Here is a 24,809-nt window from a genome sequence, read left to right as displayed (position 1 = left end):
TCGACCGTACGGACGTGACAGTGAAGGAGGACAGACGAAATGACTACCAACATTAGATACAAAAGCCGGATGATGAAATCGGGTAGGTCCAAGGATACAGGAGCTACGGGGAATGTACATGTATGATGTAGCGAGACGAGTCTTCCAGCTTCAATGTTTCTCATTCATTAATGTCCCCCCTCTCTCTCATGTTCGGTGAAATGCCGGGACATCGTTTCCCACTCTTGCACCTGCGGTTATGAAACAAAAATGGATATCAACAGAAGATGGGGAGGTAAGAGAACACGCATTGTTTAAATTTCGCGCAGCGCCTATTTTACATCGGCGGTCGGCAGCGAAGCCCTATTTACAGCTGTTTTCATCATAAAACCATAAATTAGCTACGAGACATAGATGAGCATCCGTTTACGTCGGCACTAGTGGAACTCGATAAATATTTTGGAGAGAATAATTGGGAAACATACTAGACTCCAGAAAAGGTTAGGTGTGTCATATTTTGAAATCACGTTAGCCAATTCATTATTATTCGTGCGTGCGTGAACGTTATAACCTATACGCCATAGCATGTACGTACATTCTTTGTATTTTGAACATTATTGTCTGGCGTGGTTTTAATGTTTTTGTTGCCAGATCTTTGTCACCCACTGAACAATACCCTGTTTTGCATAATAGAGCGGGTCATGCCCGGCGAGATGCGCAAGTATTAAATTGGGGATGGGCGTTTGAGGTTCTTTTCGGATCTGACTGTTCGTTGTTATCTGCACTCAACAGTACACATATGTGTCACTGATTCGAGTGGTTATTTTCTGCTATAATTATGAGAGACTGTTATTTCTGCTGCTTTCTACTATAAAAGGCTTTGAAGTATTTACACTTTATTCATGTTTCATTAATGCAAGGTCTCCACAGGACCTGGTTTGTCACTGACACAGTGTGTCTGTTGTCTTGTGCTGACAAATGAATGAAAAGCAAGGAGGTTGGCTGTGCAGGCTGCTGGGTGAGACGTTCCAGCTGTGCCCTCATCATAGGTGCTCAGCTGTTGCCCTTACCTGCCTGTGGAGCAGTCAGGTGACTCTGAACTGTCAGAGAGGAGGCTGTGTGGTGATGTCACAGGGGCCAGCTCCAGGGATTGGGTGCACCATTTTTATATAAGTTTGTAGCTTGATTATTGAACAAAGCCATAATAGAAATCTTTTTGCATTAACGTTGCAAAAGGCCGACACCAAACTATACGTCTCTGGCTACGTCTCTCATTAGCCATTAGCCATGGTACCTTACACAGAGGTCGCTGTAGATGCATCTCACATTAGCCCTTAGCCTTGGTACCTTACACAGAGGTCGCTGTAGATGCATCTCACATTAGCCCTTAGCCTTGGTACCTCGCACAGAGGTCGCTGTAGATGCATCTCACATTAGCCCTTAGCCTTGGTACCTTGCACAGAGGTCGCTGTAGATGCATCTCACATTAGCCCTTAGCCTTGGTACCTCACACAGAGGTCGCTGTAGATGCATCTCACATTAGCCATTAGCCTTGGTACCTTACACAGAGGTCGCTGTAGATGCATCTCACATTAGCCCTTAGCCTTGGTACCTTACACAGAGGTCGCTGTAGATGCATCTCACATTAGCCCTTAGCCTTGGTACCTCACACAGAGGTCGCTGTAGATGCATCTCACATTAGCCCTTAGCCTTGGTACCTCACACAGAGGTCGCTGTAGATGAGAAATGGGCATGGTTGATATAAGAGGTCAGTAAATGTTCTTTGAGATTAAAGATGTGAGCGATCTGTTATTGGAGCTCAATGGTGTCCATGTCATGGGACATTCTCTCAGTGGTTAGCTAGGTGGGATCATGTGCCATTTCTCACATTAAACTGAGTTCAGTAAAATATTTTATGGTGGTGTGGACTTCAGTGGGGCCACAAATGCAAGTTACACATGATTTTCCAGCAACTTCTCTGCAGAAAAGCAATAATAATGTCAGATTGGGTGTATGGTTTAGAGTGTAGGGTTAGGTTTGTGGGTTTTAGTATAGGGTTAGAGTGTAGGCTTAAGTTTGTGGGTTTGAGTATTGGGTTAGGTTTGTGCGATTGAGTGTAGTGTTTAGAGTGTAGGGTTAGGTTTGTGGGTTTTGAGTGTAGGGTTTAGAGTGTAGGTTTTAGGGTGTATGGTTTAGAGTGTAGGGCTAGGTTTGTGGGTTTTAGTATAGGGTTAGAGTGTAGGCTTAAGTTTGTGGGTTTGAGTATTGGGTTAGGTTTGTGTGATTGAGTGTAGTGTTTAGAGTGTAGGGTTAGGTTTGTGGGTTTTGAGTGTAGGGTTTAGAGTGTAGGTTTTAGGGTGTAGGGTTTTGAGTCTAGGGTTTATAGTGTAGGTTTTAGGGTGTAGGGTTTTGAGTCTAGGGTTTAGAGTGTAGGCTTAAGTTTGGGTTTGAGTATAGGTTAGGTTTGTTGTGTTTTAGTATAGGGTTAGAGTGCAGGGTTAGGCTTGTGGTTTGATATGGGTTTAGGGTGTAGGGTTTTGAGTGTAGGGTTTAAGTGTAGGGTTTGAGAGTTTAGGGTGTAGGGTGTAGGGTTTAGAATGTAGGCTTAAGTTTGTGGGTTTGAGTATAGGGTTAGGTTTGTGGGTTTGAGTATAGGGTTAGAGTGCAGGGTTAGGTTTGTGGGTTTTGAGTGTAGGTTTTAGGGTGTAGGGTTTTGAGTGTATGGTTTAGAGTGTAGGGCTAGGTTTGTGGGTTTTAGTATAGGGTTTAGGGTGTAGGCTTAAGTTTGTGGGTTTGAGTATTGGGTTAGGTTTGTGTGATTGAGTGTAGTGTTTAGAGTGTAGGGTTAGGTTTGTGGGTTTTGAGTGTAGGGTTTAGAGTGTAGGTTTTAGGGTGTAGGGTTTTGAGTCTAGGGTTTATAGTGTAGGTTTTAGGGTGTAGGGTTTTGAGTCTAGGGTTTAGAGTGTAGGCTTAAGTTTGTGGGTTTGAGTATAGGGTTAGGTTTGTTGGTTTTAGTATAGGGTTAGAGTGCAGGGTTAGGCTTGTGGGTTTGAGTATAGGGTTTAGGGTGTAGGGTTTTGAGTGTAGGGTTTAAGGTGTAGGGTTTAGAGTTTAGGGTGTAGGGTGTAGGGTTTAGAATGTAGGCTTAAGTTTGTGGGTTTGAGTATAGGGTTAGGTTTGTGGGTTTGAGTATAGGGTTAGAGTGCAGGGTTAGGTTTGTGGGTTTTGAGTGTAGGTTTTAGGGTGTAGGGTTTTGAGTGTAGGGTTTAGGGTGTAGGGTTTAGGGTGTAGGGTTTAGAGTGTAGGGTTTAGAGTGTAGGGTTTAGAGTGTAGGGTTTAGAGTGTAGGGTTAGGGTTAGAAGGCCCTCAGGCTTAACAGGGCAAATTGTCTGCTGATTGGTGGGCAGCCCTGGAGACATGAGAGATGGGTTGTTGCCAAGCAACAGCCCTCCACCATCCTCTTTGTTTGGCACTCATGGGAGAGCAGGACAGAAAGCATGAAGCCTCCTACCTGCACGTCTCTATACCTGCATATCTTCTTACTTCAATTCAATTTTATTTGTATAGCGCTTTTTACAGAGAACGGTCACAAAGGCACTTTACAGAGTGGCAAGGCAAGAGACAGAGCAAAAAGAGAAAACAGAGCAAACACCAGGCCTGAACCCCCAAATAGCAGGTACATAAGGGGGAGCCCAACCTCCACTGGCCAGCCTGGTGTAAAGTAGCAGACAGCAAATAAAATGGGTAGAACAGGTTACAGCTGATGTGAAAGCTAACAGGAATAGAAGACGACCAAATGATCAAAACTAACTGCTATAAAAATAGATAATAATAATAATAATAATAATAATAATAATTATTATTATTATTATTATTATTAGAAAATCTGATCAATGCAACAGATTTGAAATGTCTCACGTGTCTCAAATGTCTCACATGTGAATTTCTAATAATAATAATAATAATAATTATTGTTATTATAGCAATATCCAAATAGCAACACACAGCACTTCACACAACCTGGTATTTCAGTTTCTTTTGTATCCCTAGCTAAAATAAGCATTCAGGTTGTTCATGTACATTTGTCACTGACTGTACTCACCTTACTGTTGCTGTGGAAACACTTGTGTAGAAGTGTATTATCTGCTAATTTAGTGCTGCTTGCACTGGGTATGAATATTTTCATGAAGAAGGAACAGATCAAAAGCATACAAATGGTGGGAAAAGAAAGATGAGGAAGGGCAGTTACTTTTTGGGGCACACTTGTGACTATTTTACATTGTGGAGCCTGCTGGTTGGAGACAGTTAAAGCAGGGGAAATGGGCGTGGTCCCTGTAGCTGACACACATTCCCATAGCTCTTTTGGACGAGTGGAACATGATCCCACAGGTCTTTGGGATGCGTGGAACATGATTCCACTGGTCTCCGGAATGAGTGGAACATGATTCCACAGGTCTCCGGAATGAGTGGAACATGATTCCACAGGTCTTTGGGATGAGTGGAACATGATCCCATAGCTCTTTGGGATGAGTGGAACATGATCCCATAGCTCTTTGGGATGAGAGGGACATGATTCCACAGCTCTTTGGGATGAGTTGAGTATTTTATACATATTTTATATCAATTTAATATTTTTCACATATTTAAAATAATTGCATCTTTATTAAAAAAAAAAACTTTTGAAATGAGTTTTGTGTTAGTTCTATATTAAATTTCATATCAGGTCATTGCCTTAGACAAGCATTATATTGTGGGTCCTCTTTTATCATAGTGATTCCTTTGCTTTTATTAACATTGTTTACAGGCTGCTTCCTTGTCCGCATGCGCACTGCCTCTCTCCTTCCGACTAATGTTGCTAATGCGACTCCACCCCACTAGCAACAGCTGGCACAGGGAAGAGAGATTATTACGTTTGAAAAGATGCACTGGGCTGCTCGTCAGGGCGTCTGTTATTTAATTGTGTGTGTAGATACAGCGGCAGAGTCTGTGCATTTTGTCATTGCACAGCTGAACGTAGCAGTGTCATGTAGCATCACTAACATACCCAGTGTCCTTGTGCTGATCAGTAGGGTTTAATCTGGGCCACGCTAGTCTAATACAGTGTATAAGACTACACAAATGATGTTTCACAGTGGCAGCATGCGGTCAAAACCAGGAGCAATGATTCTGCCTCCTACTACATACCCGAGGCTGGACTCTCTGGGCTCTGCTTTTGACCTTTCCACAAAATAACTCAAATTAAAAGAACAATAGCCTTAAATGCTTCTCTATTTCTCTGTAGCTGACAGTGGGGATATATCCACCCACAAACGAGCATGATTGCTGGAAGGATAATTCGTATGAATAAATTATTTGGTATTTATTGGTACATCAAGATTCTAAATGAAAAGGTTAAAATGATAACAGAAGTGAAACAGTGAGGCTTATTATATTTATAAGGGCAGTGCCCCCCAGCATGGTGTTATTATTTGGTTATTCACAATGTTTTCATTAAGTTAATCACACTTTATTATCATCATTAGGCTAGGCTAGTTATCATGATGCTAGTTGCATTGTAGTATTATAAGGCTAATTACACTGTGTTATCTTTAACTTAATCATATTACCATTACGCTAATTACACTGCTATCATTAGGTTAATCACAATGTGATATTTCATTTTAAAGTGTGATGTATTTACATATACCCTGTTAGTGTGTAATAAATTAAGCATAGCTTTGACTTTTTTAAATTACAGGCATTTGGCAGACGCTCTTATCATGAGCCTACTACCGTTTGTCCTAACATGAAAACCTAAAGCTCAAATATTTGAGTAACTATGTTCGCTTTTCAGCTTTTTACTATCTATTTAGCTTTTCAGAAGGTTTTGACTGTTTAAGACTGTCATGTCATGCAGTGTGTGTGTATGTTGTGAGAATCAAGATTGTTACTTTGAGTATGTGGGTAGCAGTAGAAACAAAGCACCTAACTTGCTGCTGTTGTCATAATAGTCATGCTTGCCCAACCAGGTTATATATCTCTGCCAATATAGGGTAGCGGTGTCACAGTGCAAGAGAAAGTGCCTAACGGGCTGCTGTGCTGTAAACTGAACCTCTTCAGGCTTGGGTTTCCCTACAGGGCTCAGAGAAATCTACCCCCACGCCAGCACCCTAAAGCAAGCAGGTGTTGATGTGGGGGGATTGGTCAAAGGCCCTACTGTGGCCCACCAATCACACGCTCCTGCATTTACATGCAAAAGAGCTTCACCCACCAATCACATGCTGCTTCATTTGCATGTGAAAGAGCTGGGGAGCCAAGGATGCTGTGAGCTGAAAGGACCGTGTGGAGGCTCTGCACTCTGTCTCTGTTCCAGCACAGGGACCGTCTCTTCTCAAGCTCACGATGAATTACTCAGGAGTGGAAGGCTTTATGTCAGACCTAAAGGCCACTTTACTTACGCCACATTAGACAGAGGCATTGTGAACCAGAGCAGGAACAGTCTTTGTGTCTGGCGTTGACTGTTGGTCCAGTTGCTTACAGTCAAATGGCTCCTAGAGGGTCAGAAATGACCTTTACAGTGAAGATGCTCTGGCATTTCCCTTCCATAGTATCCATGAGGGAGTGGGAGCTGAAGGGTTGTAGTTGAGCTGTATGATTAAAGCTGTGGTGGATGTTATTGAATAACTGTAGTGTTTAATGCTGTTTAGTGGATTTGGACAAGCAATAGTATCACATTGTAAAACAACTCTCCAATTATCAGTCTAGTCCCTTAACCATAATTCCATCCTGCTACCTAAACCTGGAGTACTGTAAGCATAGTGCTTTATATCATGTCTAAGTGCTGTGCTGGTGTGAGTGAGCACTGCTCTGTGGAATGACTCTTTAGACGCTGGACTGCTGTTCCCTTGCCCTTCATGTATATGAGCTTTGATGGGAAAGAGAAGTCTCTTTATCAACCCTGAACAACCTTTGTAGGCCCAAGCACCGATCGCAGCCCTCTCTCACCATTGAGAGTTGACCAAAGAGCTCCAATAAGTAGTAAGTGATTAAGAGTCGGGGTTAGGGTGGGAGTGGGCGGGTTGGGGGCTGGGGTGAGAGTCGGGGTTAGGGTGGGAGTGGGGGAGGGGGGGGGGGGTTGGGGGCTGGGGTAGAGAGTCGGGGGTTAGGGTGGGAGTGGGGAGGGGGGGGGGTGGCTGGGGGCTGGGGTGAGAGTCGGGGGTTAGGGTGGGAGTGGGGGGGGGGGGGGGGGTTGGGGGGCTGGGGTGAGAGTCAGGGGTTAGGGTCCCAGGTGCTGTGGCACTGCAGCAGCTGGGGGGCTAGAGGCAGTGGGAGGGGCTGAGCGAGGTGCTGTTGGAGGGTTGGGGGAGGGGGGGCATTGTGTCACCGTCAGACATCTGTTCCATTCAGCCCCTCCAGACCTTGTGCTGGTACCCAGGGGGGTGGGGAAAGAGCCCAGACTAATGGATCTGATATTGCATGCTAACCCCCATGATCCCACAGTAACCCCCCCACTACCATCACCAATCCCACCGTACAGACCCTCCCCAATCCCACCGTCCCCCCCCCCTCCATTGGGCCGCTGGGTTCCCTCTCCAGTCCACAGCGGTCTTTAATCTCTGTCTCACAGAGCTCCCGAACCCGGGACGGGTTTCTTCTCCATGTCTTACACGGGACAGCTCACTTCTCCTGAGCCTCAGTGCTCATAAATACTTTACTGTAAAAACTTATCCACCCAATTATGGTGCATAGAGCATTTAAATGAGCTGTCACTGTGTTACAGCAGCCAAGATTCAAGGAAACAATGGTGAAGGGTATTTGTTATATTGTGTTGTTCCTTGTATCCTTGTGTTATATTGTGCTCAAAATTATCGCAGAGCAGCCCAACATTTAAGAAGCATGATGAAGGATTCCACAAAGCAGCATTCATGGTAAATGTATAAAACGCAGAGTTTATAGTGTCAGGCCTAGCACTGACCCTGATTACAATGAAGAGATGCTGCATTTTGCACTAACCTTTTTCAAAAATGCGCCTGTTTTTGGTACTTCGTACTAAGCTTGTATTTCTCCTGTTCTTGCAAATGAAGCAACAGTTGCAATTCAACATCATCCTCTTCCAAACATTGTACAAACTTAATTAAATCATTGAAATTGTTGTTCAACCAATCTGTTGTTTTAAGCCTTCCAACTAGAAGTTCAACAAACCTTAAATCGCTCAAAATTCTAAACCACTTCTGCTTGGCACCTGCCATGGAATCTCACACATGCCACACCAAGGGAGGACACGGGCGCAGAATGGAACACGGGCGCAGAATGGAAAATCATTAACGGCAATTCGAACGAGTGTTCACATGACCATTAGTCACTAATATTCTCGTACTGGCAGGATTATCAAAGGTTTATACCACCCCTCTCATACTGAATTGATTCATACTGAATCAATCAGAATGGACCTGTCAATTCTGATTGAGATGCTTACATGAGACATTTGAATTCTGATTAGGCTATTGTTCAGATTAACAGAATATTAGGCTCCATGTGAATGCATATAGTACTGGCAGTATTAAGTGTAACTTGTTGTCTCCCCCATGTGGAAGCATTGCGTATTGCAATGCAGAAACTCTGTTGCCAGCGCGCACACACACACACACACACACATTACACGTGCACAGCAGTGCACACACACACCACGTATGTGTACGCACATATCATAAACACGTCACTATAGTTTCTCCTCCTTTCCTCTATCTGTCCTTCTCTCGGGCTCCTGGTGCCTGCGGCACTGTTGGTGTGTGGGAGTCCCTCCCCCACCTGCCTGAGCTGGGACTGCAGCAGGAGCCTGGAGGTGGGGCTGAGAGAGCGAGAGAGAAGACGAGAGTAAGGAAGAGAGAGAAATCCAGAGAGAGTGAGGAAGAGAGAGAGAGATCCAGAAAGAGTGAGGAAGAGAGAGAGAGAGAGATCCGGAGAGAGTGAGGAAGAGAGAGAGAGAGATCCGGAGAGAGTGAGGAAGAGAGAGAGAGAGAGATCCGGAGAGAGTGAGGAAGAGAGAGAGAGAGATCCGGAGAGAGTGAGGAGGAATCACAGAAAAGAGTCCGGGAAGGAGTGAAGACGAGAGTGACAGAGGGACAGAGCGTGAGCACTCACATGGACACGATTCGGCAGGAGAACCTGGCGGAACGTCTGCTGGTCCCCCGCTTTAGGACAGCCAGGGTTAAGGTAAGGGCGGGGGGGGGGGAGGGGGCGGGCAGTGTGAGGGACCCTGTGAAAGACACAGAAAAGTATCTGACTGAGGAGAATAAGGAAGGGTGTTGAGAACTCGTAATATTCTGTGAGAAAGTGAAGAAGGTTGTTAACATGGAGTGTTCTGGAGAGGCGGGGGGTGTTTGGGGGCCCATACTGGTCCTGCAGAAACCCCAGAGGGAGGAGAAGACAGACCACATGGTGGGGGGGGGGGGAGCTGCTGCCTTTCCGGATGGCGGATAGCAGCACATGCTGCCTTCCCCCTGAACGCCTGCCAAACACCCGCTGCCTCTCAGCTGGGCTGGCCTGGAACGGGGTATCTGACTCAGGGCATTCCTCAAACAGCGGCAGGCACATCGCTCAATTTGCCTGATCTCTGCGTTCCTACACTTCAGATCCGTTCATGAGAAGCATCATTCTCTGATGTGATTTAGGGTTGGAAAACATTACTGTCAATGACACTGTTCTGAAACTAGTCCCCCAAATGGTGGAGAAATGTGCTTGCTAATATTTATCATTATATACCTTGACCATCTTGTGAGACATTTCCTTGAACTGGTTTTGTTTTGTGGGGTGAGGGGTGCAGGGTTGCACTCCGGTTGTCGGAAATGTGGGTGAGGAGTTATGACAGCCATGATGGGACCCTGCCGATGCTGGGGGGGGGGGGGGAGGAGCTGGTGAAAGGGTCTTTCAGGCCTGGTCAATAGAAGCACTGTTTGGTTTCCCCACTGGGCTCACATTCTGTACCAACAGCCATGAAGGCCACAGCATTCGTTTCCCTTCAGTCTGGACTGATGTGGGGTTGGGGGCCTCCCGTTTGACGGGACTGAAGAAGAAGAAATCTCACAGACATGCTTGGTACAGCCCTGCAGCTGGAGACCCTGGGCCATGGCAGTGAATCAGCATGGCGTTCAGTCCTCTGCCAAGCCATTTATAAATGTGTTGTACTGTCCATTCCACTGCAGAACACCCTTCTTTATTAGTGCTTTCACTGGCCAATGAGTCAAGCACATTCATTACTTTTTGTTGGATTACGGATTTGTTCGTGTCTATGGGGAATATAATGGAGTACAAACAAAGTGCCTTTCAAATGAAATCAATCTATTTGACTGAAAGATGGCAAGAAAATCCTTCCTTCCCAGTTCCCAGCTGAACTGGAAACTGCATGACTGTGACTCATATTGTGACTACCTGTTCTCTGGTCCCTTGCTGTCTCTTTCTCTTCCTCATCTTCCCTCTCTCCTCCCTCTCTGCCCCTCTTTCTCTTCTATATCTCTCTCTTTCTCCCCCTCTGTATTCAACTTTTCTCTCCTTCCCTCTTTCTCTCTCTCACTCACAGGATAAGCAGTATGTGGGCTTTGCCACTCTCCCTAACCAGGTGCACAGGAAGTCTGTGAAGAAGGGGTTTGACTTCACCCTCATGGTAGCAGGTAAATAACAGAATGTTCCCAGAGCCGACACCTCCCCCTACAACCTCACCTTCCCCTACAACCACACCTTCCTCTACAATCATACCTCCCCCTACAACCTCACCTTCCCCTACAACCACACCTTCCTCTACAATCACACCTCCCCCTACAACCTCACCTTCCCCTACAACCACACCTTCCTGTACAATCACACCTCCCCCTACAACCACACCTTCCTCTACAACCACACCTTCCTGTACAATCACACCTCCCCCTACAACCTCACCTTCCCCTACAACCACACCTTCCTGTACAATCACACCTCCCCTACAACCACACCTTCCTCTACAATCAAACCTCCCCTACAACCACACCTCCCCCTGCAACCACACCTTCTCCTACAACCTCACCTTTCCCTAAAACCACACCTTCCTCTACAACCACACCTCCCCCTAAAACCACACCTTCCTCTACAATCACACCTCCCCTACAACCACACCTTCCCCTACAACCTCACCTTCCTCTACAATCACACCTCCCCCTACAACCTCACCTTCCCCAACAACCACACCTTCCCCTACAACCTCACCTTCCTCTACAATCACACCTCCCCCTACAACCTCACCTTCCCCAACAACCACACCTTCCCCTACAACCTCACCTTCCTCTACAATCACACCTCCCCCTACAACCTCACCTTCCCCAACAACCTCACCTTCCTCTACAACCACACCTTCCCCAAAAACCACACCCCCCACAACCTTGCGTTCCCCAACAACCACACCTCCCCCAAAACCCACATTTCCCCACATCTTCCCCATACAACCATACCTTCACCTACAACCACACCTCCCCCTATAACCACACCTTCGCCAAAACCACACCTTCACCCACAACCACATCTTCCCCTACAACCTCACCTGCCTTCTATAGCCACACCTACATCCTATCAAGACATGTAACAAATGTTATTGAATATATTGCTTAATTTTAATAAGTGTTTTTTTTACACTATCAAAGATACATTCTAACATAAAACAACACTGTATCCCTCTACCCAGAATGCAGTGGGGAGGGGTGATTATGTGCTATGGTCTGAGGCTTTGACACAGTGCCACTGGCTGTATTGCAGGGGAGTCTGGCCTGGGGAAGTCCACGCTGGTGAACAGCCTGTTCCTCACAGACCTGTACAAGGACAGGAAGCTACTGAATGCTGAAGGTGGGTGCTTTATTCTCTTCTCCCAGGGTCCTGCCTTTAACAGGCCATACCTGCTCTTCTCCCAGGGCCCTGCTGCCATACCTGCTCTTCTCCCAAAATGTGTTACCATACTGTCGCGGTGTGCAAAACCACATACCATTAAGTGAATTCATACATGTATACCTAAAAATAAGGTCTAGCCACCCAGCCCTAGCACAGACATATAATTACTCACCTCATAACTAATAAACATCTGTTAGACCAAACTGGACTGAGTCCTCCAGTGTTACTGAAGCATCTGACTGTGGTGCCTCTACAGAGCGGATCAGCCAGACGGTGGAGATCATCAAACACACCGTTGACATTGAGGAGAAGGGTGTGAAACTGAAGCTGACCATTGTGGACACGCCTGGGTTTGGAGATGCTGTGAATAATAATGAATGGTGAGCTGTCCTATCAGGGCTCTGACACACTGCTGGTGAGCCGGGCATGTGTGTTCATGTTGGGAACACAATAGTGTCTGGATGTGATCCTTGCATGAAGCAAAGAATGTGACTAAACTGGAAAAACATGACAGTTGTGTTGTTGTGGTAGCAGCCTGATGTCAGGAACTTACTGATGGATTTGTGCATTTATTCTGTAGTTCTTGACTGCGCATTAAAGCTATTTGAGGTATATTGTCTTTCCTACAAGGGCATGCTCTGAATCCTGCTCTGTACCCCCTATTAGCTGGAAGCCCATCACGGACTACATTGACCAGCAGTTTGAGCAGTATTTCCGTGATGAAAGCGGCCTCAACAGGAAGAACATTATGGACAACCGTGTGCACTGTTGCCTCTATTTCATCCCACCCTTCGGACATGGGTACTGCAGGCTCGACCTCTGACCTGCCTCTCTCGCCCACACTCTGACCCTACCTCTCTCACCCACACTCTGACCCCGCCTCTCTCACCCACACTCTGACCCTGCCTCTCTCGCCCACACTCTGACCTGCCTCTCTCGCCCACACTCTGACCCTACCTCTCTCGCCCACACTCTGACCCTGCCTCTCTCACCCACACTCTGACCCTGCCTCTCTCACCCACACTCTGACCCCGCCTCTCTCACCCACAGAGAATATAGTATGGAAAATAAGCATATCATAAATCCCACCCACCAGAGGATAACCCGAAGGATTCTCTGCTAGTTTTGGGTAACAGATACTCATAGCACTGCAACTTACAGCTTACATTTGGGTATTTAGAAATGCCCCTTATCCAGACCCACTTGCACTGGTTATTGTAATTAGACATTGCGAAGACTTCAGCTCACTAACATTTCCATATCATTAGCATTTCTTAAACAACAGACTGCACATTATTATTTGGCTACCAACAGTGTTGAGCACTGGGCTGTTTCAGATGGCTGAGCACTGTGGAACATACTTGTTTAGTGCGTATTGGGAATAGTACATGTCACAGTTCTACCATCTTGTGAATGTCCACATTACACTAGCTTAAATCACAAAAAAGTCCCACTGGGGAGCTTTTGCCTCACTTGCTTCTGGGGAGTTCAGGCCCAAACCTCCTTCTGTCTCTGTAAAGTGAGTTTTTTGACAGTTCTTTGTTCGAAGTGCTGAACAAAATAAATTGAATGGAATTGAGGTCTCAGTAAAAGTGCTCCCAGACTGGCTGTGGACCCTAACCCTAAATCTAAGGAGAACCCTAACAACTTCACATAATTTTACTGCCATAGACTGTAGCAATAATGCTAAGGCATCTAACACTGCTCAATAATATCATTGCTGCACTATGGGGGCGACAGGAGGTAAGAGTGGTTGTCTGGCAGTGGGAGGGTTGCCGGTTCAATCCCCTGCCCTGGGCGTGTGGAAGTGTCCCTGAGCTAGACACCTAACACCTAATTGCTCCCCACGAGCTGATTGGTACCTTGTATGGCAGCCTTTCACTGTTGGAGTGTGAGTGTGTATGTGAATGGGTGAATGAGAGGCATCACTTGTAAAGCGCTTTGGATAAAAGCGCTATATAAATGCAGTCCATTTACCATCATACAGCCTCCCAAATGCTACTCTGGGCCAACATTTCGAAGGTTGCATGATGACAGCAATAATAGGAAATCTGAAATTTAGAGCTTTCTTTTGTGTTGGGGAGGCTTTTGTAAGAAATAAGAAGAAAGTTTGAGTATAATAACATGATGATGTCATAGGGAGTAACAGGATGTTGGATCTGACCCTCAGACTGCGGCCGGTGGATGTGGAGTTCATGAAGGCTCTTCATGAGAAAGTCAACGTGGTGCCTCTCATCTCCAAGGCCGACTGCCTGACACCCATGGAAATCAAGAAACTTAAGGACAGGGTGAGCTCAGCACCCAGAGGGACTGGACTGGATCAAATCTAGCCTTCACCTAAACACTTCTCTTAATGCTCTTACTTTTTAACTGGCAATAGATTGTTACTACCTGTAACCCTTTTGTATAACCAGATAATTTTCTTTAATGAGAGTGGGACAATCTGGCCTCCTTTGGTATTTTCTTGTATATTTTGGGGGATCAGAAACACACCCACATGGAGGAATCACAGAGTTGGCCACCCTACGGACTTCGCCACACCTCTTGCCATGTGAGGGGCTCTAAAAGATAAAAAATCCATGAATGTAAATCTAGAAATGTCAATCTCTAAATAAACAGCTGCAGTACTTGGCCAGTCACTCGTATGTTACAAACCCATATTGACCATGTACAGCTGGGCAGTTGTCTGTTAAGCCCAGTGGGAAAAGCATCATCTGCTGCACTTTGATTCTTGCTGGCAAACTAATAGGCACTGATCAAGATTCCTGGGACATTATACAATGCAACAATTTCAGACAACTTGACCCTGAACATGTTGGGATGTTAATTGCTGAATTTTTATTAATTGTTTAAAAGCTGCTGTCTGCTTTCTATCTACTTTGCATTCATCATTTACTCAAGTATTTTGCCCTCTACCTACATATAGAAATGCAAATAAAAGAAACAGTTACTTAGTAATACCCCACCTTTTCCAGGTAAGAGAGGAGATTGACAAATTTGGAATTAAGGTGTACCAGTTCCCTGACTGTGACTCTGATGAGGACGAAGAATTCAAGCAGCAGGATAAAGAACTGAAGGTGAGAGAAAGTTGCTATGCTAACCCTAACCCTAACCCTCCCTCTCAATCAGATCTCTCTTCTGAGACTCATATACAGATCTTACAATCTCACATATTTATCAGCTTAACTAGTGCCTGCTGCTATTTCCTCGAATAATCATTGCATTATACGTGTAGGTGCCTTAAGATTTACTGAAAGATTATCAGTCCTGTTCTTCATCTGCATGCATATATAGGCGGGGCTTTAAATGGATAGTTAAAAATAATTTGAGAAACTAGACGTTGCATTTTAACTACTGGATGCAGGCAACCGCATAGATTTCAAGCTAAATATTTTGTATCTTTTGATGAATCAACAGCCATAACAGCCAATGTGTACCTGTCTAGAACCATGCCTAGGACAAGGGGTGTAATAAAGTACTAAATAAAGTGCCTGTCCAATAACTAATCTGTCTAATTAGGAAGTCCTAATGCATATCCTTATATTCATTGTTGCATGAGCTTTAATTTCTGACATATGTGGCCTGATAGGGTGAATCATCCCTTCGTTAGACATCAGCAGTGAATAATTAACTGCCCAGTGCATTCTGGGATGTTCCACACTTGGCGAGAGGCCACAGGCCTGGTTTTAGCAGGAAACTTAGCATAGGCGATGAGCTGGGTTAGGATAGGTGATGAGCTGGGTTTGGGTTAGTATAGGCAATGAGCTGGGTTTGGGTTAGGGTTAGCATAGGCAATGAGCTGGGTTAGGGTTAGCATAGGCAATGAGCTGGGTTAGGGTTAGCACAGGCAATGAGCTGGGTTAGGGTTAGCATAGGCGATGAGCTGGGTTAGAGTTAGCATAGGCAATGAGCTGGGTTAGGATAGGTGATGAGCTGGGTTTGGGTTAGTATAGGCAATGAGCTGGGTTTGGGTTAGGGTTAGCATAGGCAATGAGCTGGGTTAGGGTTAGCATAGGCAATGAGCTGGGTTAGGGTTAGCATAGGCAATGAGCTGGGTTAGGGTTAGCATAGGCGATGAGCTGGGTTAGGGTTAGCATAGGCAATGAGCTGGGTTAGGGTTAGCACAGGCAATGAGCTGGGTTAGGGTTACATAGGCGATGAGCTGGTAGGTAGCACAGCAATGAGCTGGGTTAGAGTTAGCACAGGCAATGAGCTGGGTTAGGGTTAGCACAGGCGATGAGCTGGGTTAGAGTTAGCACAGGCAATGAGCTGGGTTAGGGTTAGCACAGGCAATGAGCTGGGTTAGGGTTAGCACAGGCAATGAGCTGGGTTAGGGTTAGCACAGGCAATGAGCTGGGTTAGGGTTAGCACAGGCAAGGGGCTGGGTTAGGGTTAGGGTTAGCATAGGCGATGAGCTGGGTTAGGGTTAGCATAGGCAATGAGCTGGGTTAGGGTTAGCATAGGCAATGAGCTGGGTTAGGGTTAGCACAGGCAATGAGCTGGGTTAGGGTTAGCACAGGCAATGAGCTGGGTTAGGGTTAGCATAGGCGATGAGCTGAACTCACTGGGTTTCCGATGGCGCTTCTCCTGACTTCTAACATGAACTGTTGGGTTTCAGGAAAGCACCCCGTTCGCAGTGATTGGAAGCAACACAGTGGTGGAGGCCCGGGGCCAGAGAGTGCGTGGAAGACTGTACCCCTGGGGCATTGTGGAAGGTGGGCAGGCTCTTCGCTCAACCAATCTGTTTTTTTTCATGTCTGCACTTTGCTCAAGAGGGATCAGAAAAACATCCTGAGTGAAAAAAACACGTCATAGAGTTATTTTCCATTGAAAAGGAATTGACTTGACTGAAAGGTATGCAGAAACATAACATTCAGGTTTAGGTTGTATTTATTGGTGCCAGACAGAGCAGTTTGTGGACATGTTGAGACCAGTGGATTGAAGTTTCACTGAGTAACACTCTCTTGTGTGTGTGTGTGCGCGTGCGTGCGTGTGTGTGTGTGTGTCTGCATGCGTTTGTGTGTGTGTGTTTGTGTGTGTGCATGTTTCTGTGTGTGTGTGTGTGTGTGTGTGTGTGCATGTTTCTGTGTGTGTATGTTTGTGTATGTGTGTATGTGTGTGCGCATTTGTGTGTGTGTGTATGTTTCTGTGTGTGTATGTGTGTGTGCACGTGTTCATGCATGCGTGTGTGTGTGCATGTTTCTGTGTGTGTGTGTGAATGTTTCTGTGTGTGCGCGTGTTCATGCATGCGTGTGTGTGCATGTTTCTGTGTGTGTGTGTGTGTGTGTGTGCATGTTTGTGTGTGTGTATGCGTGTGTGTGTTTGTGTGTGTGTATTTTTCTGTGTGTGTGAATGTTTGTGTGTGTGTGTGTGTGTGTGTGTGTGAATGTTTCTGTGTGATTGTGCATCTGTGTGTATATGTGCCTCTTTGTTCCCCTAGTGGAAAACCAGTCACACTGTGACTTTGTGAAGCTGCGCAATATGCTAATCCGTACACACATGCACGACCTGAAGGATGTGACCTGTGACGTTCACTATGAAAACTACCGGGCCCAGTGCATACAGCAGATGACCAGGTCAGAGGGGCAATGGGCAGTACACTGTATCTCATTTGGGTCTGCTCAAAGGCAGGCGTGTATGTATAGTGTCATGTACCTTTACATTTGCACGTGTATGTTCACAGTACATATAGTGAGTGACTGCTGCTGTGTGTAAGTGTCCATGTGTGAGGAGTTCAGGCAAGGAATGACACTGTATATTTGAATCATGGTGAGACCATGTGCTCTACAGCATGCGGGTATGTTTTTGTGCGTGTGCACGTGTTTCATTTTTTTAACAGTTTAACCCATTCAGATCAATTCAGTTTTATCTATATTGCACTTTTACAGACCATATCACAAATAGGCTTTTACAGAAAACAACAAATATGATAAACTGGGGGGAGTCTGGCTCCTGGGCAGGTGCTTGTATTCTTGAGTGGTGCGTGTGTACGGGCCTGTGTGTGTATGCTGCTGAGGTGGTGTGTGTGTGTGTGTGTATGCTGCTGAGGTGGTGTGTGTGTGTGTGTGTATGCTGGTGAGGTGGTGTGTGTGTGTGTGTGTGTGTGTGTGTATGCTGGTGAGGTGGTGTGTGTGTGTGTGTGTGTGTGCTGCTGAGGTGGTGTGTGTGTGTGTGTGTGTGTGCTGCTGTGGTGGTGTGTGTGTGTGTGTGTGTGTGTGTGTATGCTGCTGAGGTGGTGTGTGTGTGTGTGTGTGTGTGTGTGTGTGTGTGTGTGATGCTGCTGAGGTGGTGTGTGTGTGTGTGTGTGTGTGTGTATGCTGCTGAGGTGGTGTGTGTGTGTGTGTGTGTGTGTATGCAGCTGAGGTGGTGTGTGTGTGTGTGTGTGTGTATGCAGCTGAGGTGGTGTGTGTGTGTGTGTGATGCAGCTGAGGTGGTTGTGTGTGTGTGTGTATGCAGCTGAGGTGGTGTGTGTGTGTGTGTGTATGCAGCTGAGGTGGTGTGTGTGTGTATGCTGCTGAGGTGGTGTGTGTGTGTGTGTGTATGCTGCTGAGGTGGTGTGTGTGTGTGTGTGTATGCAGCTGAGGTGGTGTGTGTGTGTGTGTGTGTGTGTGTGTATGCTGCTGAGGTGGTGTGTGTGTGTGTATGCTGCTGAGGTGGTGTGTTTTTTCTCTCTGCCAGTAAATTGACGCAGGACAATCGCATGGAGAGTCCCATTCCCATTCTGCCCCTGCCAACCCCAGATGTGGAGACAGAGAAACTGATCAAAATGAAAGATGAAGAGGTGAGCCTGAGACCTGTCTGCCTGGAGCTAGGCTGGGGACAGGATCAGAGGCTCTTAGCAAATGCAATGTAATGTAATATTGTATAATGTAGTGTAATGTCAGGACCAGCCTTGAAATTGCCATAAGAGAATATTTAGTAATTATTTCAGGTTGTGCAAAAGCTTACAGTTGCTTATAAAGCACAAAAAATGAAAATGCAGCTTGTGCCTATACAGCACATAATGTCCTCAGTCTGTTGGTTGCATTACTGGGTTTTCCCTTTGGCTATAGGCTAGGTTCTGCACAGAAAGTGCATTTGAGTGCAGAATTGCAAAGGGAAAATGGTGTCCACAAGGTGGCGGTGGAGGACACATTTAGTGAACCTGACCTCAGGACTGTGGTTCTTATACAACCTCTTTCCCTTTCCAGCTTAAGAGGATGCAGGAAATGCTACAGAAGATGCAGCAACAGATGCATGAGCATGACCAGTGATTCTGTGATTGGCTCCCTGGATAATCATGGAGAACGGGCAAACCTGAGAGTAGGGCCTTCTTCACAGTGAGGCCAGTAAGCCACACAGAGACTGAAAGTGATTCACCACAAGAAGAAAACATTCTGCTATAAAATATTTTTTTTGGTATAAGTTGAACAGCCACTCTAAAATACAGTGAAATTTGTTCTTGTCCATGGTACTAGCCAGGAGCATGTCGTGTATGTGGTGCAATGGAGCCCCTTAAAAGAGGGCCCACAGTAAATAGTAATGTTGAAGCACTGAAACATTTTTATTTTCCTTGATGTTCATTTTAAGCCTATTAACAATATTAATGGTAATAATGTATGGTATACTATTTAAATGACAGTATCTATTTATGAATATGCTTGAATTGTTTATGTGCATTCATGGATGTACATGTTTCAAAACATTTAATTTACAACTTTGGCTCAGACCAATTTTTTTTGTTACAGTTTTTGTACACTGCAAAAAAGAAACTTTCTTACAGAGAGATTCATTAAGATTTTTTCAATAAAAAATAAGAATAAAATTACTTTTGAGAACAAATTGTATTATTTAAAATTGTTTATATTGATATTGATTAGAATATCACACAATAAAGAATATGAAATATTAACAAGAGACTTAAGAAATTAATCATGTATGTTATTCTTTTCAATAATCATAAAGGAAATTACTTTTTTGCAGTGCGAGTGTAATGGTGAAAGTGTTACTGAGAGGATTCTAGGGCTAGGCTCAGTGTGCTGTTCGCCAAGTTGTGGGTGGTAAAATTAAAGCAGTTTAATGTCTGAATAGGAGTGTTAACTTTAAAACAGTCAAGAGCATTTCTTCTGTTGTAAGCACTATTTCTTTAAGTGAGCTGATCAGCCTCTGCTGTTGAGCTGGACAATCAAATGTAACATTTGTCCTTTCTTGAAACAGGTTTTTGGTGTAACACAAAATCTAGCTGACTGCTCAACTTACTGGCCGGAAATAGGTGAATACTTAACCAAATGTCTTAAATTACTTAAGCCAGAACAACATTGGAAACTACCATTCGATTGTTGTACTGAAATGGTTGATTGACATGCCACTCTATTGACTGGCTTTCTAAACACTTTCTACAGTGATAAATAACTGCACCTATAGAAAATACCTTCCATCTAAATAATGCACATCAGCCTCTCTCACCCTTATTGGATCCTGAGACAACATCATGTGAAATGATTTCCCTGGTTCAGGCTCAGTGCTTACAGTAGCAGAATAACTAGAATAATGAGGGAAGTCACCAAACTGTGACTGTGTGTTGTGCATGTGGCATTATCCTCATGCCCTTTGGATTATAAGAGCTGTCTTGTTCCCTTGATTAGCAGTCTCCATGGCTTTTTATAGTGTTAATGCTATACCAACATGAAACTCATGCACAGGTTATGACCACAAAATAAAGGCTCTCCATTCAGACACAACACTTTCTGATTGTTCTTTATGCTTGAGGAATCGATTTGAGAAAGGTGGAGGTCCTGGCCTCCCTGGCTGGCCTGGGTGGAGGTCCTGGCCTCCCTGGCTGGCCTGTCTCCAGTCCTTCTGGGAAAAGGTTGTACTTGTCTCCCTGACCGCAGGATGAAGGATCCCAAAATTGAAGTGCTGAGTCACTCCTTATCTGCAGGTCCCCTGCTTCCCCTGCAAAGCCCCCCCCACGCTATCGCTAAATTGTTGTCTGTACAGGCCCATGCTGAGAGAGAACCAACACTACAACTAGCTATAACACTAACACCAATAGCTAGTCTTAACAGCTTTATTAGTTTAATGGAAGAGGTGAATCCTACACAGTAATGAAACATTTATGCAAATGCTTGGATCTGTCAACATTAAGGAAAAACCTGTCTGCAATGGTTTCATTTATACCAGAGTAATTACAAATTCAAAGTGTAATTATTATACATGTAAGCATATGGGCAAATTAAAAAAAATCTTCTGGCATATCCTCATCTGCAGAACAAACATCTGCATATTTGTAGTGGCAGCACATCTGCTTCAAGGTTTTAGTAAATAGAGCTGAAACAGAAAAAGGTCTTGGATACCCTAACCCTAACCCTCGCCTGTTCATATATGAACTTGTAAAGGGATAAATTACAGGATTCAGTTCAACACACCGTCCATTCTCAGCCTGAGAAGATACTGAAGAGACCAGTACTCACAAAGAAGGGTTTATAGGTCCTGACCACAATTAACCTATCCTTGTGTCTTAAGAGCAGGTAAAAGTATACACAGGATGAACCCCACATACATGTACTTACACTGGGTGAATACCACATGCATGTACTACTAAGGTTCTAAAAGTCTTATACACGTCTTACACAAAGAGCACCATAATTCATTGGACAGTGACACGTTTTTTTTGTTATTTTGGTTCTGTACTCTAGCACTTTGCGTTTGAAAGGATACAGTGACTATGAGATTGAAGAGCAGACTGCCAGCTTTAATTTGAGGGTATTTTCATAAATATCGGCTGAACCGTTTAGAAATTATAGAACCTTTTGTACAGTCACCCCCGCCCCCCATTTTAAGGTACTCCAGGTATTTGTTGAATTGGCTTCACAGATGTGTTTCTTTAGGCATGTGTATTCATTTGTGTCGTTAGTGAATGCAGAAGAGAGCTGTAATGATGTCTAGTCTTGATTCTAGACTTTGCAATTGCCTTTGGAGATTGTTGTTGGGGTGTGACAACATGAAGACAGCACTGTCGATGCAAATTAAGCTGGCCGTCATAAGGCTCAGAAATGAAAATCAATCAATCAGGAACATTGCAAAAACCCTGGCCATGCCCAAGTCAACAGTTTGGTTCATCATTAACAAGAAAAAAACAACTGGTGAACTCAATTATGTCAAAAGACCCGGTAGACTGAGGAAGACTGTGGATGACCAATGAATTGTGGTGCTCACTGTAGGTGGGGCTCACTGTAGGTGGTGCTCACTGCAGGTGGTGCTCAGCTGTGGGAATAGAGCTTGAACTCTCTTGGCAATAAGGAGTATAATGTAAACAGGTCATGTCCTCAGATAATTTCCTATAATATGCTTTCACCGTATTCATTGCACATTCTGTCACTGAATAAAGGACAAACCGTCTCCCTTTCCTACTCAGTTTGATTTTGTTTTTGGCAAATAGAGTTGCGATGTTCATTGCAGCATTGCAGTGTCACTGATGTGTTTTGGTAGAATACTTCCTGTTTCCTTTCGCCCCAACAGAGGGCATTTTATCAGTTGGTTGCAGCTGTGACTGCAGTGTCTCTTTGTGACAGGGAACACGTTGTCCTGCTGACACCTACACAAGAGGTAAGTGCTGTTCTTCTCACCGTTCTCTCTGTAGTTGAGCTTGGAAAGGTCTTCACCTGTCCGTTTTCTGGTCACCTCGATAGATGTTGTCCATGCAGGTGTCGTGTGGTGCTAGTATCCATACTTCATTCAAATTTTTTGTTGTAAAATATGAAAATATCCATTTTAATCTCTATTACAAAACAATACAAAGGATTTTCAGCTGGCATGACTTCCGTGCAAGTGTGTGTGATATGACATTGACTGTGTGTACAAGCATACAGTACATTAATGGGTGCAATTATTTGTGGATAGGTTTGCAAGATTCAATATTTATTTAATAGGCCTCATGTCTAATTTTTATCTGTATTTATGTATTCACCCCCACCCCTTCTGTAGTGTGAATGATTGTATGTTGTAAAAAACTTAGTAAGTATAAACATCCTTTCTGGAGGAATAGCCTTTATTTTGGTATTGACCAGAGGTTTCATGCATTCATGCCTTGCATGAGGAAATTTTGGTTTTTATACACTTTGATGTGAGAAACTTTGAATGACGGCATTGACTTCAGATGGTAAGATTAAAATAAAAAACAAAGTTACTTGAAACAATTTAGGAAACATTGGGTTGCATTGCTTTGGAATAGAGCTTGTTTAATTTGTGTGAGGCAAGAGCCAATATTTTTTCATGGGTGCAATTTTGATATTCATTTTTTTAATGGCAGGCCTAGATTTGAAGTAATGACTTAGACAGTGCTGTGTGTGTGTAAGCAACTTGGCATTTTTGTATGTTGAAAATGTGTTTTTCATCAGAAATTTATTTTGTACTCTGTTATGAGTTAGTGATAACAGTAATTCATATAAATGTAGGCTATGAGAGACATGCATACACATACATGCATACCAAGACATTCTAGCTGAAAGAAATACGTAGGCATGGATTCAGGGAAAAAACTGTGGAGGAGAGCTTTATCAAAAAGCGAAAAAAAATATAAAAATTACTGCATCAACAAGCAGTAATTTAAATCTCGCTGCAAAAATATATGGCTGTTGGAATGAGTGAGTCCCTGTCTCTCCTGGTTAGAGAAGATAGTGGAACCTTTATAAACTACTGCACCCCGTTTTCATGCACCTTCAGAGAACGCTTCTTTCTGATATTAATATTCACACTTGATTGACAATTGTGCAAGATGGGCTGTTTATAGATACAAAAAATGAGAATAACATTTTTCTATCTCAGTGTGACTGTGACTAGTTCCTGTCCACAACTGCCATCTTCTTCAGAACCTTAAAATGAGGAGCAGCCACCTACATCTGATCCAGCTCCTGTGTGTATTGCTCCCCCTGCTGGCCAGTGAAGGATGTCCCACCCACTGCACATGCCACAAGGGGGTGGTGAACTGTGGCGGCTGCAGGCTCACCAGTGCCAGCCTGCCCTCTGCTTTCCCCCCCGATACCACCCAGATCCATCTCCATGACAACCAGCTCACCTCTCTGCCCAATGGGCTGCTGGATGGGCTGGCTCAGCTGCGCTGGGTTTCGCTGCACGGCAACCCCTGGGTGTGCGACTGCGCTGTGCTCTATCTGCGCAGCTGGCTCCTGAAGCACAAAGAGCACACCCTCTACCACAACATCACCTGCAGTTCCCCACCGGGCCTGCAGGGGAGGCTGGTCATGTATCTTGTGGAGGAAGAAGTGCTGGACTCCTGCCAGTACTGGTATTGTAACCTAGCCCTGGCCTCTCAGATTGTGCTGTTCCTCTTAATCGGCGTGCAGGCCATCCTGCTGGCCTTCCTCATTTACTTCCTTCGCCGCTACGAGAGGCTGTCGCGCGTGGCCCGGCGCACTGTGGAGGAGAGCTTTGCAGGCGGGGAGGCTGAAAACGAGTATGTCCCGCTGAAAGACAGATCGGCCTGAGGGGGGTTCAGGGCTAAGGCAGCACATGGTGGTATAAGCAGTTGCCTAGGGTGCCATCAGTATGAGGGGGATGCCAAATGTAGGGAGAAAAATGGTGTCTCGTTGCATTTATGGTTGTCTTTGAAACCCCTTGTTCTGCAATCACTACCCCCCACGTTCACAATGATCACTGCCCCCACTCCACAAATCACATCCCCACACCACAACCATCACTGCCCCCACACCCCCGCTCCACAACCATCACTGCCCGCACACTCCACAACCATCACTGCCCACACCCCCACTCCACAATCATCACTGCGCACACACACCCCCACTCCACAATCATCACTGCCCCCACACCCCCACTCCACACACCCACTCCACAATCATCACTGCCCCCACACCCCCACTCCACACACCCCACTCCACAACCATCACTGCCACCACACCCCTCACTGCCCCCACACCCCCACCACACCC

At 45.1% G+C, this 24,809-nt stretch overlaps 2 protein-coding genes across 3 annotated transcripts; both read left to right on the top strand.

Annotated features, from left to right (window-relative positions):
- Positions 1 to 138: 138 nt before the first annotated feature.
- On the top strand, positions 139 to 20,585 carry septin5a (septin 5a). 2 transcript variants are annotated; one of them, XM_064353246.1, is made up of 11 exons: positions 139 to 274; positions 10,535 to 10,625; positions 11,737 to 11,823; positions 12,122 to 12,245; positions 12,532 to 12,666; positions 14,036 to 14,153; positions 14,841 to 14,942; positions 16,484 to 16,580; positions 17,306 to 17,441; positions 18,544 to 18,646; positions 19,056 to 20,585. In XM_064353246.1, the coding sequence occupies exons 1-11, from the start codon at positions 239 to 241 to the stop codon at positions 19,116 to 19,118; spliced, it is 1,092 nt and encodes a 363-aa protein (XP_064209316.1). In that variant the 5' UTR covers positions 139 to 238; the 3' UTR covers positions 19,119 to 20,585. The 2 variants fall into 2 exon arrangements, with proteins under 2 accessions (XP_064209316.1, XP_064209315.1); XM_064353245.1 differs by lacking the exon at positions 139 to 274 and adding an exon at positions 8,805 to 9,171.
- Positions 20,586 to 23,723: 3,138 nt separating this feature from the next.
- gp1bb (glycoprotein Ib platelet subunit beta) lies at positions 23,724 to 24,513 on the top strand. The gene has a single exon (XM_064353249.1). The coding sequence runs from the start codon at positions 23,724 to 23,726 to the stop codon at positions 24,345 to 24,347; it is 624 nt and encodes a 207-aa protein (XP_064209319.1). The 3' UTR covers positions 24,348 to 24,513.
- Positions 24,514 to 24,809: the final 296 nt, after the last annotated feature.

This window comes from Anguilla rostrata, chromosome 10 (assembly GCF_018555375.3).
Source record: "Anguilla rostrata isolate EN2019 chromosome 10, ASM1855537v3, whole genome shotgun sequence".
Classification (NCBI taxonomy): Eukaryota; Metazoa; Chordata; class Actinopteri; order Anguilliformes; family Anguillidae; genus Anguilla; species Anguilla rostrata.
Note: the sequence above shows the minus strand (reverse complement) of the source record. Positions and strands in the feature narration are given on the sequence as shown.